At 40.7% G+C, this 14523-nt stretch overlaps 1 protein-coding gene across 1 annotated transcript in view; it reads left to right on the top strand.

Moving 5' to 3' along the window:
• enah (ENAH actin regulator) overlaps positions 1-14523 on the top strand; it is a 165789-nt gene that overhangs the window by 138598 nt on the left and 12668 nt on the right. Inside the window, 1 exon segment of the mRNA XM_072362611.1 lies at positions 3619-3685. Coding sequence (XP_072218712.1) covers positions 3619-3685 — 67 coding nt within the window.

Here is a 14523-nt window from a genome sequence, read left to right as displayed (position 1 = left end):
TCCCCACTCCTTTTTGCTTTATCACTTGAACCACTACCCCAGACGATTAGACTAGACTCACACATCTCACCTGTCAGTATAGAAGGCACACAACATTAAATCTCACTTTACACAAACGATATTACTTTTTTTTTTTTAAATTTCAGAGTCGCTACCTCAAATATTCAAAGTCTTCACGCGGTTTAGCCTATTTTCTGGTTATAAAATGAACTGGGATAAATCCATCCTTGCTCCTTTAAATACCCCTGCGAAACACCTAATTTTACAAGTCAAACATATTCAGTGGCATAATTCTGTATTTACATATCTGAGCATAATTGTGACAAATTTCTCAGATATATCACAGGGAAATTACAATAAATTTAAAACGGAGATTGTATCGGACAGTCAGAGGTGGTCTGATCTCAAGATGTCACTGCAAGGCAGAATTGCAATACTGAAAATTAATGTACTCGGCCGACTGAATTTCCTGTTCTCTATGATCCCTGTGCCTCCACCACCAAACTACTTTCAGGAACTACAGTGCCTGACTATTAAATTCATATGGAACAATAAAAGAGCTCGTATTCGCCTACGCACGTTACAGCGACCAAAACACTTGGCTTGGCAGTACCAGACTTTAAATTGTATTAAGTGGTCTTTCCAAATAAAGCAATTGACAATTTGGTGCAAAGAGAATGTTGTCACACCCTGGTGTCAGATAGAGGAAGAGATGGTAAAACCACATAGGATGAAAGATATACTATTTTGTGGGTTGAAGCCTAGATCTGTGTGTAAAAAGTTTGGGCCAATCATAGGTAACTCCTTAAAAATATGGTCTGCCGTCCAGAAACATATGGGATGTAATGTGAAGCTCTGTGATCGCTCCCCTGTTTGGCACAACTACAATTTATTACAGCATTCTGGTCCCTATTTCAATGACAGGTGGGCTTCAGGAGGAATTCACACCCTCCATGATCTGTATGACAGAAATGGTTTGATTTCACTCCAAGAGCTTAAAGAACGTTATTCTCTCCCTGGCTTTTCTTGGTTCTTGTATTTCTAGTTGAGATCTGCAATCCGTGTCCATGGAGTTCCATGGGATTTACCTTTATCCTCTCATCTTATCTACAATGAATTGCTATCTAAAGGTGTTAAAAGCTTGGGAGTAATTAGTTCTTGGAACCGTGAACTTGAGGGTCAGGGTTATGTTCTGGACTGGGACAATATTTGGACCAACATATCAATCTCATCAAGGAATCCAGCACATCAACTTATTCATTATAAGTTTGTGCACAAATTTTATGCCATGCGCTTTACAATGAAACTGACACTGTACAAAATGTGATCAGAACATTGTTGGCACATACCTTCATTACCTTCATACCTTCTTCCCATTCCTATGCAAGCCACCCCCCCCATTTCTATTCAATGATGACTCCTCTATTAGTGGCAATACCAGACTGGCACAGAGGAAAGATATATTTGCAAGATTGACTGCCGCTAAGAAGACTATAATACATTCATGGTTTTCCCCGGACATCCCATCAGCAAAGGAATGGATAAATCCTTTTAGAGACATTGCTGTTTTAGAAAGGTCATTTGCTGTCATACATTAGGCATGACCATCTACTGTGCAAGCCTGGGATGCTCTTATTGGTACTCTTTCTGACATAACATTGCTTTCTCGTACATAAGGTGTTGTCTGACAGCAAAAAGCTCTGACTTCTAATGCAATGAGTTCTGAAAGTGCCCCTCCTTACTTTATCTTTGTAGGTCAGCACATCTCCTGTCCTCTAGTTCTCCTTTTTCCATTTACTTATGTATACAATGTATATGAATATATGTGTATGTTTGTGTGTATGTATATATCTTATATTTTCATATTTTTCCTTAAAAGGTCTTTAATGGCAAGGCAATGGCGCTATGTTTGTAATATAATGTTCAAATTGTTCAATAATAAAAAAAAGTTTCACAAAAATAAATATCCAGGAATGTGAGTTGGGGCAGGCGTTTTGCAGAGTTTAGTGGACAAAATACTGTTGTGGGTAATAGATATGGCTCACAACCAATCGTTGTCTGTCTGTCTCATTCAAGTGTGAGATGTGTACCGGCATAGCGAAACTGAGGAGAACTGTCAAATTGGACACAAATATGGCGGCGGTCTCGCCAATGTGACGTCACTGGTACCCATGAATGAAGTGTCAGCGATGCTAGCTATGAGTAGCTCATTTTCAGTTTGCTGAGCTAGATTTCCATCTTTCCCAATGTTTATTTCTGCTGTTTAACTTCTAAGCTTAGTTGCATCTCATAGCAAATAGAACAATAGTATATCTGCTTGTATTGTCTGGTCACAATGGGTCAGCAAATAAACAACATTTAGGGTGGGCATACACACATGAGGTCCACCGGCAGCAGTATGCGGCTTTTCTGCTGCAGAATACCCACAATGCACTACTGTACAAGGGAAACTCCAAAAAAGAGAGCCTTGACCCATTTATGCAGGATTTATCATACAGAACAATTTAACAACTCTGTTACACATACACCCGCCTAAAGCTTCGCCATCTTGGCCTTTGTTGACGCACTATAGGAAAATAAGCTTGAAGCACCAGATACATTATACCAGAGTGAATATTCTTTTGCTGTTGTTCAATGGCAGCTGGCAAAGAGTGCTGTACATTATCACCACGTTGCGATGGTAGCTGACATTTAAAAAAAATAATTCAGTATAAAGATATTCACGAGATGTTCAAAATTCAACATTCAAAGATATTCAATATAATGATAGTCAGGTTAACTATTTTATTGTAATACAGCTTAATGACTATTCGAAAAGTCAAAAATCATTACCCGTCCCTTGTTGGTAGATGCCGTCCCTCTCAAATATGGTAATGTGGATCAATACCAAGATGCTACCTACAACCTGAATGGACTTACAGCTCAATGTAACAGTGTTCATTGCTTTCAAGTTTGAAAGGCTGCCAGGCTGGGAAGAGGTGTCCCTGTGTGAAGGTTTGCTCCACTTTGTTTTAATATTTCAGTTTGGCCATTTTTACATGACCTCTTTGTTGATTTTCCTTTTTCATCCTCAAAACAAGTAAAGGAAATTATTTTTTTTCTTTGTGATAATTCCTTTCTTTTCTTGCAAGATTGTGAACATTTATGTGGGAATGATACCCATATAGAAGAAGATTTTTGACAAAGGTTTATCCAGCTGATCAGGAATATTACTAGAAGAGAATGTAAATTTATTCCATTCAGTCAGCTCTGTTGGCATCTGGAACTGAACAATAGCAGTGTCTTTCCCAGATTGATGATTTTGTTAATGAACCAGGGAAATTTTCTAAGCACATTATAAATCCTTAAATCTATGATTTAAGTCAAGAATTAATCTGGGGGTATGGAAGTCAGTTTAGGTTTGTCTAATGTTTTTTTCTGATACATTGAGAGGCTGAGGATACATTTGCTTTGGGATTGATATCATCTAAAATGAAAAATAATAGTGTGAATTTCCTGGGAAGATAGAAGAAATACAGAAAGACACCCAGCTATTAATGTCACTAAGCTTTACTTTGGGGAAGTTGTTGTGCATCACCATGTCTTGACATGTTTCTTTTGTGTTCTGTTGCTCTCCAGACATGCCCAGGAAGCCATGGGAAAGAGCAAACAGCATGAATGGTAGCAAATCTCCAGTTATTGGAAGGTACAGTGTCCCTACTCTTCTCTAAGGAAATAATAGAAATAATCTCTAATAGAAATAGGTATCGGAAGGCTTTCTCAATTTTCCTTTTTCATTTTTCAAAATGTATCATTACTATTATTGTTGTCATTATTCTTATTGTTATTGCATTCTAAGTACAGCTGATATCCTGGCTCAGTAAGTGATATTATTGTTTATTGCCTAGCTGAAAGGATAGCACTGATGCTAATGAAAATCACCTACTGTTAGGCACACATAACACATTAGCACTAATTAACTTTTGCATTATACTGTGCTGAAGCTTACGCTGCAGGATAAAGTCACAAAAGCTGATATTGCTTTATGTGCTCTTTGGATGTTCTTTAAAAACCCATGTTACACACTGGGGTTTGGACAAGTACAGAGATGTGCGGGAGAATGGAAAGTAGAAGAATATCAAATTCAACTAAGAAGATACAGTTTTTTGTTTTCCCTCTTTGTTTTCAGCCTATTGGTTAGATGAATGCTTAGGAACCAACATTATGGTTTTGCCAGTTTGCTTGGAGAGGTTCCTCACTGTAGAACTAGAAGCCAAGGAAATACCATCTAGAGTAACTATATAACTAGACAATTTCTCCCTGAAGTGCTCAGATCCAAAGAGAACAACTTCAGTTTTGTCTGAATTTAAAAGCAGACAGTTCTGAGTCAGCCAGGTCTTTATGTCTTTAAGACAGGCTTGTAGTCTGACCAACCTATTGGTTTCATCTGGTTTCATAAATAAGTACAGCTGAGTATCATCAGCATAACAATGGAAATTTATGCCATGCTGTCTAATAATGTTACCTAATGGAAGCATGTACAAAGTAAAAAGAATTGGTCAAAGCACAGAACCCTGAGGAGGTCCATGACTTACTCCAATGTGTGAGGAAGATTCTTCATTTACAAGAACAAACTGGAATCTATCAGATAAATATGACTTAAACCAACCTAATGCAGTTCCTTTAATCCCAATAACATGTTCAAGTCTCTGTAACAGAATGCTGTGATCGAGTGTATCAAATGCAGCACTGAGATCCAACAGGACAAGCACAGAAACAAGTCCACTATCAGAGGCTAAGAGGAGATCATTGGTAACTTTCACCAGTGCTGTTTCTGTGCTATGATTCACTCTGAATCCTGACTGAAACTCTTCAAACAGATTATTTCTATGTAAATGATTACAAAGTTGAACTGCAACTATTTTTTCAAGAACTTTAGACAAAAAATGGAGATTGGATATAGGTCAATAATTAGCCAAAAACTTCTGAATAAAGAGTAGGTTTTTTAAGTAAAGGTTTAATTACAGCAACCTTAAAGGTCTGAGGTACATATCCTGTCAACAAAGACCGATTGATCAAATCCAATATGGAAGTGTCAATTAAGGGGAAAACCTCCTTGAACAGTCTGGTTGGGATTGGGTCTAAAATACAAGTTGATGGTTTAGAAGAGACTATTGCTGTTGTTAGCTCAGAAAGATCAACTGGGAAGAAGCCGTCTAAATACAAATCAGGTTCTAAAGATACTTCTAAAGCTGCTCTACTTGATGATACATCAGTGATAATAGGGTGATTCTCACGAAACTGTCCTAACCTTTGCAAAAACAAATTTAGTTCAATTTTGCTATTTTTTTCTCTTATTAGTATTAAGGAGGGTCTCAATTTACTGGCTCAATTAAAATTAGTGATCAATACACGTTCTTTAATACATTTTCGGAATGTTTTATTGAGTCGTTGACCAAATAAATTCATTACCGTAACACATTTTCAATTGATGATAACTGAATATGTATGAAAGGTAGACCTTTTATTTTTTCCATGCATGTTCTGTTAATAGTTCAGAATAGTCACATAGTGTAAACATTCAGAAATGTTTTTATTGACACAGTAATTTTAGTTATTATGTTCATTACCGTAACAAAATTGAATTTTTTTACACTGTAGTGTAAATTTCACAAGTAATTAAAAAATGTAAATTCAGTAATCTGAAAAGACTTGACAAATAGTTTCTGTACAAAAATAAGATTTGAAGGTATCACTCATTCCCATCCAAATATTTACATATACAGCAAGTGTTACAGTAATGAAAAGCTGTTACGGTAATGAAAAGTTTTGTTACGGTAATGACCTCAAACGGCATTCATACATAGAAGCCATGTTTTTAGTATTCACAAAGTAGGCTATATGGTCCAATCTTTTTCACTGTTTATCATGCAAGGCTACATTAGAATTACTGAATGATTAGGTTGTCTTAGGTAATGAGAAATTAAGCTCGACTTTACAATAAAACAATGAATCAAGAGCAATTCATAAGGTTTAGTGTAACCACAATCAATACGAATAAGAATCAATACAATACAATAATCAAATACAATAATCAAACAATAAATAACTTTTCAACCCTCCTTTATACATGTTTTGTCCAAATCTCTAACCCTAACCCTTATACAACATTATAGAATACCGTTGGTTAAGTATATTTCTAATATGGTAACACTTTACCGGGGGCTCACACCAAAAGCGTGGTGAGCGGCTGTGGTCGCCCGCCGCTTCTGCTTCTTCTTCTGCCAGAAGCGGTCAGAGAAGCCGGAAGCGGCCAAAGGGGCGTGGCTTATATGTATAGCAACTAGCAGATAATAAGCCATCCATACATTGGTTCCCTCTTTCACCATGGATCGTACTCTGGGCAGCCTTCTTTGTGTTTCTTTGTGTTTGCGCTCTGCCGTTTTCCGCTTTTTTTTCCACCTTCGGAATCCAGATCGGTCCCAATTGGCTGTCATCGTGTCGCGTCGCTGCTCATTTGCATAAAGTTGAGCCTTTCTCAACTTTTGAAGCTCACAATGCGCCGCTCACAACGCGCCGCTCACAACGCCGGCCACTCATCGACGCCGGCCACTCATCGACGCCAGCTTACATTGAAAATGAATGGCAGCTGGCCGCTCACGCCGCTTTTGGTGTGAGCCCCCGGTTACAGTAAGGGTCCCTTGTGTTTCTTAAGTAATACACAATAATTGCTAATATTTAGTATTAGTAATTGCTAATAGGAGTTCGCCTAACCGGTCTACATGTGTTTTGTGGACTTGGAGAAAGCGTTCGACCGTGTCCCTCGGGGAGTCCTATGGGGGGATCTCCGGGAATATGGAGTGCCGGACCCCTTGATAGGGGCCATTCGGTCTCTGTATGACCGGTGTCAGAGTTTGGTCCACATTGCCGGCAGTAAGTCGGATACGTTTCTGGTGAGGGTTGGACTCCGTCAGGGCTGCCCTTTGTCACCGATTCTGTTCCTAACTTATGGACAGAATTTCTAGGCGCAGCCAGGGTGTTGAGGGTGTCCGATTTGGCAACCTCAGACTCGGGTCTCTGCTTTTTGCAGATGATGTGGTTCTCTTAGCGTCGTCGGGCCGTGACCTTCAGCTCTCACTGGAGCGATTCGCAGCTGAGTGTGAAGCGGCTGGGATGAGAATCAGCACCTCCAAATCTGAGACTATGGTTCTCAGCCGGAAGAGGGTGGAATGCTCTCTCCGGGTCGGGAATGAGATCCTTCCCCAAGTGGAGGAGTTCAAGTATCTCGGGGTCTTGTTCATGAGTGAGGGACGAATGGAGCGTGAGATTGACGGGCGGATTGGTGCGGCGTCTGCAGTGATGCGGGCTCTGCACCGACCCGTCGTTGTGAAGAAGGAGCTGAGCCAGAAGGCGAAGCTCTCTATTTACTGGTCAATCTACGTTCCCATCCTCACCTATGGTCACGAGTTGTGGGTAGTGACCGAAAGAACGAGATCGCGAATACAAGCAGCCGAAATGGGTTTCCTCCGCAGGGTGTCTGGGCTCTCCGTTAGAGATAGGGTGAGAAGCTCAGTCATCCGGGAGGGGCTTGGAGTAGAACCGCTGCTCCTCCGCATTGAGAGGAGCCAGATGAGGTGGCTCGGGCATCTGGTTAGGATGCCTCCTGGACGCCTCCCTGGTGAGGTGTTCCGGGCACTTCCGGTAAGACCCAGGACACGTTGGAGAGACTAGGTCTCTCGGCTGGCCTGGGAACGCCTCGGGGTCCCCCCAGAAGAGCTGGAGGAAGTGGCTGGGGACAGGGACGTCTGGGTTTCTCCGTTAAAGCTGCTGCCCCCGCAACCCAACCCACGGAAATAAATTGTTCATGCTCCGGACACATGTATTTTGCCCAGAAAATAATTATTCACAAATACGTGGCCCAAAATGATAACACTGCTCGTTAAAGGGTATAACCCCAACCATTTTTTCTATTTATATGTATATTAAATTATGGGGATGTATTGTGATCATTTTGGGTTTAAGATCAAAAATAAAAGCCCGGACACGTTACGGTAATGACAAGAGGTTTTTGTGATTTCCACTTTGGGTGGGAAAAACTGAGAATCAGGGATTCAAAATAGCTAAAACTAATCTTGGGTCTAGGACTGATTAGTAACCCTGATCTGAAGATAGCTGCCACTCCTCCTCCTCTGTCTGTGGTTCGAGGAACGTGAACATTTAAATAGTCAGAGGGAGTTGATTCATTAATGCTAACATGATCCTCCTGCTGCAGCCAGGTTTCTGTAAAACAAAATATATCATATGATGATCACAAATCAAATCATTCACTAACAGAGACTTCGAAGGGAGAGATCTAATATTCAGCAAACCACATTTAATAGTTTGATGTTTTTGTTCAGTAAAAGTTTTTGTTTTAAATTTTTTTTGCACAAGAGGATTTGCTCCTTTTGTGTTTTTTGATGGGGGGGGGGCAGCATCAGGTGGGAAGCCGCAGAGAAGTGTGTAAGACGACAACTCTGCATCCTGGTCTCAACCCTGGGTTGTCATGTTTTTGGATGACTAATAAATTCGTCCATATTTCTAGAAATGAGAGTGGCTCCTTCCAAAGTGGGATGGATGCCGTCTCTCCTCATCAGACCAGATGTTCTCCAGAAAGATTGCCAATTATCTATGTAGCCCTCGTTGTTTGCTGGACACCATCTAGACAACCAGTAATTGAATGAGGACATACGGCTAAACATGTCATCACTGGTCAGATTTGCCAGGGGTCCAGAGAAAACTACAGTGTCCGACATTGTTTTGGCAAAATTACAATAGAGCTGCCAATTACCAGGGCTTTGTCCTCAGCGGGTGGCGGGTGTGTCGCTGAATGGGGAAAATCTATTTGAAAGGTGGACAGGTTGATGGTGAACCACGGACATGACTTTAGGACTATGACTCCTCTTCCTGACAGTCACCCAGCCACTCTTAAGTCCCGGCTGCTCAGGATCGGCTAGGGGACGACTAACAGAGCTAGCTACGCTAGATGGCTCCGCACTGACTAAAGGGGCCTGGCTCGCTATCGGGTGGTTTTCAACAGTGCAGAGCCGAGCTTCCAATTGAGATAACCTTGCCTCCAAAACTACAAAAAGACTACATTTGTTACATGTACCATTACCACTAAAGGAGGCAGAGGAGTAACTAATATTTGGCATGTGTCTAATGGTAGAACATTCTTTTCAGTCATTTGAGACGAGAGACTTGACTTGGGTCAAAAGACTTGAGACTTGACTTGGACTCGAACTCAAAGACTTGAGACTTGACTTGGACTCGAACACAAAGATTTGAGACTTGAATTGGACTTGGAAAAAATTACTTGTGAACATGTCTGCTTGAAGCCAATGGAGGAGTAAGAGGAAGCATAAAGCAGTTTTGCCAATTCAGAGGATTTGTTGTCAGTTCCATTTTAGACCCTCACAGCCTTTTTTTTAATTCATGAAAATGATTATTGACAAATTGATTGACTTACAAACAAAACTTTGTTACTTTGTTAGGATGTTGTTGACAGTGGTGTATGATCTGTCCTGTGTGAGTGAGAACTACCAAGCAGGCTCACTCACAGGCACATAGGTGCAGTGTCATTGGACTGGATAATGTAGTGGTATAATTTCCACCTTTGTGTGGGAGACCAGGGTTCAAATCCCCTGCATGAAAGGTACTACCTCCAGTAGGGGTCCTTAGGCAAGATCCCCCTTAAGTATCTGCCTACCTGTAAGTCGCTTTGTATAAAGTTTTCTGCCAAATGCATAAAAACATAAATATTGGCATAACAGTGTGTTTGACATCTGTCAACTAAAAAGGGACACCTTTGCACAATAACTTCATAGTTGATATCTTCATTGTTGTCATTTGGCCTGGTGGGTTGTGCATTTATTGTAAAGGGTGGTGTATGGACCCAATTGCAGTACAAAGGACTCAGAAGTTCAATGTTTTACTGCAGACAGGCAAACGGTTTAAAAACGGGCAAACAGGAATCAGGAGAGGAGAGAAGAAGTTCTTGGTCAGGGACGGAAGGCTAGGTCAAATTACCAGGAGGCAGACGAAGCAGGGAATCAGGGACAGGCGAGGTCGGTACCGGGAACAGGCAGGAGAACGCTGGAAAGACTTGCATGGCAAAGAACAATCTGGAGTGTAGAGTTGGTGATTATATGCTGGGCTGATTGCATGTGATGAGAGGAAGGAGTGTGCACAGGTGAGTGGAGTGAACTGACGAGGTGGGTGTGACTGACAGACTGAGTGGGGCAGAGGCAGGATGAATGGAAAATTACTGATGGCTGGATGACTGAACTGTGATATTTATGGTGCAGCACCAAATACTAATCTGATCTGTGAACCATAATTGTACTTTTACATGCTGCTAAGAATGTCAGCATATGTCGGTATATCTGCACTTTCAAGTAGTAAATAAACTGGTCTTTTACAGTACTTTTCTAGTCTAGGTAAGCACTCAAAGTGCTTTCACACTACAGGTTACATTGACCCGTTGGCACACACATTCATACAGCACTTCTTAGTCTGAGATAGGATAAGATGAGCTAAAACTTTATTCATCCCACAAAAGGAAATTCCAAGTCTATACAGTGTTAAAGGCTACACTGCACTACAAGCATAAAGTTACAGTACTATCCAATGCAGTGATATGCCCGTATACGTCACATATACGGGAAAATCCATATCGCATACCTGATGGATTCTGTTTTCAGATATCCCCATATATGGACAGCAATGGATCCGGAAAAATCCCCAAAACCAGATATCCATCTGCGACGTATCCAGAAAATAAAAACGTGTGTATTTCATCCCCTACAGTTCCTACTTTAGATCTCTTCGCATACTGGTCGCACCTTTGGCGTATCCCGTTTACAGATTCATGACCATATGTGATAGATGTCCACCGGACATTTACGGATTTTTCATTTATGAATTTGTGGACACCCCATGGTTGATGTGGTAGTTCTCTTTATTAATTGCGAAATATAGCATGTAGGCTTTCATGTAAAAGTATTAACCATCTTAAATTATTTTATCTTCTAAGATCTTACCTTATCACACATTTTAAGATCATCCAGTCAGTTTTCTACATCACTATCACAATTAAATTGTCTTTAATTTTGGTTTCTGTACAATCATCATGTTGTACAAATCACTAGCTGGATCAATAAACACATTACCGTTTCAATAAGCATTTATGAAATATCAGTTAAGTGTTCCCTCATAACCCTGTCTTGTCTGACCATTTTTTGATAACTTTACATCAAACAAATTTACATTACTTGACTAAACAGCTTCTGAGAAGAATTTTACATATAGAAGGTGTCTATCAGAGATTGCTGTAACCAGATTTAAAGAGGTAATTCCATCATTAGTTCGGATGGCCACCCTTCCTGAGTCTGGTTCTGCCAGAGGTTTCTTCCTGTTAAAAGAGAGTCATTCCTTTCCACAGTCGCTTCATGCATGCCCAGGACGGGGGATTGGACTGAAGAGAAGTTTCGGTGCAATATGTTGGTTTCCTTAGCTAGGATATTGTTTTTGAATTGGCTCTATATGAATGAATTGGATTATTTTGAAATTAATTGATTGGATTTTATTGGATTATGATTACAATGAATTGAACTCCAATTGGCTTGAATTGGACTATGTTATTTAAGTGCCTTGATATGATATTTGTTGTAATTTGGAGCTATATAAATAAAACTGAATTTAATTAAGTTTAATTGAATATACACATTTAAGAAGGTGGGGAACTGGTGGAAACAATAAGGGCAGGGAAGACAATTAGACCAGCAGAGGAACAAGAGGACGGAGTAAGTCACCTGAAACAAGAGGAGAAGTAACCATCTAGCAGTATACTGACATGTCTCTACATATCAGAAGGGGAATGAATACACATAAAAGTCCATCTATCCATTTTCTATACCGACAGTCCGTTAATCGGGTAGCGGGTGGGCTGGAGCCTATCCCAGCAGTCATCGGGCGAAAGGCGGGGTACACCCTGGACAGGTCACCAGTCCATCACAGGGCCACATAGAGACAAACAACCATGCACACTCACGCCTATGGACAATTTGGAGTCACCAATTAACCTGACATGCATGTTTTTGGATGGTGGGAGGAAGCCGGAGTACCCGGAGAGAACCCACGCATACACGGGGAGAACATGCAAACTCCACACAGAAAGGCCCCAGGTGGGGATCAAACTTGGAACCCTCTTGCTGTGAGGTGACGGTGCTAACCACCACACCACCGTGCAGCCTACACATAAAAGTAATAATTAGAAATCCAAAAGACCAAAAATGTTAAATAATTTTTCACCTCAGTAACAAACGTTGATTCATGTCATGTCATGGATGCTGAAGAGCATGGAAAACAGCTGACCGTCTGCTAACATGACAAAGGCTGTCAAAATTTGATTTACACTAATTTTTACCCAATAGGTCACATGACCTGGAAGCTATAGAGCTAAAATGCTCATATTTATTTAGAATTAGTGTAGAAGCATAGTACTACACTTGTTTTATGAGACACACATTAGAGGGCTGCATTAGGATATAGCCTACTTGTGTTCTCATAAATGTTTCTTATTCAATCACCTCACTCACTGCGTGATTATATAAAGGTAGAAAAATACGTAAAATACAGAGGAGGAGAATAGAATATGAAACAGCCTTTACTTAATTAAAAACTAAATTAAAACAATGAAATAGGAGCGTTATTCCAGACCAGTGCATCAAAAAACATGCTGGCCAGGAACGAAACAAACAACCCCATCAATAAAATCTTTATTAATAGCCTATAAAATTACATGTTTTCTCCTGCAGGACGGGAGAAGACACAAAATCAATGTATTTCTATTATTGTGCGGGTATAAATTCTTAAAGTTTTCCAGGTACGGGCGGGAGTGTAACACACATTGCGGGTGCGGGCGGTAATGGTCAGAAATTTTGACAGTCCTCGTTCATTTTGAAAACTGTAAGTTTCCACATGCTGTTGTAAGTTAGCGCTGACTTCATCAGTCGTATCCATCTATTTGCTGCGCATTTGAAATGTCGAAGGGGCTGGCTTGACTGCAGTCTCCTACTGGCCCAAACGTATGTCAGCCTATCATGAAAATGCTCGATTGCCAGTCCAGCCATGGCATAAGATCATAACAAAGCTAATAACTAAGAACACGGTGTATCATCACAGAGAGCATAGCATATTTTAAAACAAAATAATGTTACTTCCTTCCTTGTCTGTCACAAATATTGCAAAATAGCATATTAAAACAAAAGAAAAACCTTACTTTCTTCCATTTTGAAAACTGTAATCTTCTTCTTCTCAACAACATGCACTTCTCACTATTCACCAGTAATACACCAATCTTTTTCCACCGCTCTGCTTCTTCTTCTCTTGCACACATTCTTCCATTGCGGTTCAATGTCGACAGGTGGGCATGGCTCAATGTTGAGCCCCGCCCCGATCTGCAGTCTGAAGTCAGGGCCTACTCGGCTCAGCCACTGGCTCCAGTGCGCCGCCATCTTACTTGGTTTCGCCGTGAAGACCCGCATATGGCAGTTTCAGTTTTCTGTCCAGAAAAGTGCAGCTAAGACACTCAATTGAACCCTTAGACTCCCAGGCCTCTGATAGAATAGAAGACTCAAGCAAGAAAAGGAAACTGCTCACATTAGGACTAATGGGGAAGTTTTATTGTCATTTGTGTATTTTTTTAAATGTATCTAGATTAGGATAGTTTGATTTGGCACTTTGAATATAGGTTAATTTCTTAATATGTGGAAGTGTGAAGTCACCCCAACAGCCTTTAAGGTCCGACTTTATGTGAGGATGTTTCCTTTTGTCTCCTTTTTATTAGGGCCTGAGCTGTGAAACAGCGGAGGCCCTATTGTATCTTAAGGAGTTATTAGGGCCCTAGCTGTGAAACAGCAGAGGCCCTATTGTTCCTGAAGGCGTAATTAGGGCCCGAGCAGTGAACTGCGAAGGTGTTATTATTATTGTCTGCAAAACCTCCTCCAAACCACGGCAATTTTGGCAGGGACGTCAGTTGTGGGGGGAAACGGCGCAATTTGGCATTCGCAAACATTAGCGAAACAAAATGGCTCTGTAGCGCCACCTACAACGTTGGAATTATTCCAAACGAATGGGATCATTTTTCCGTACCCATACAAAACTCGGTACACACCTTCGTCATGCCCAGATGCACAAAAAAGCCTATGAACACCATGGTGCCAGGTCAACAGGAAATCGGCCATTTTGAGTGGAACATGCGTTTTGGTGCCATTTTTGCCCGTTTCCACACCTTGCATTTGATAAAACTCCTCCTACACATTTCATACTACAGGCTTCAAACTTGGCCATGTTAGTCTTCAGTAATGGTGGACTAAAAAATATGCAAAACTTTCTCAAACCTTAAAGGGTGTGGCCATGGCGAAACCTCAAAGTTCTACGACTGGCCATTGCTCGCCATGAAAAACAAAGAAGCTTATAACTCCCACATACATTATCCAATCT

This window comes from Leuresthes tenuis, unplaced genomic scaffold (genome assembly GCF_036924035.1).
Source record: "Leuresthes tenuis unplaced genomic scaffold, fLeuTen1.0.hap1 SCAF_13, whole genome shotgun sequence".
Lineage (NCBI taxonomy): Eukaryota > Metazoa > Chordata > Actinopteri > Atheriniformes > Atherinopsidae > Leuresthes > Leuresthes tenuis.
Note: the sequence above shows the minus strand (reverse complement) of the source record. Positions and strands in the feature narration are given on the sequence as shown.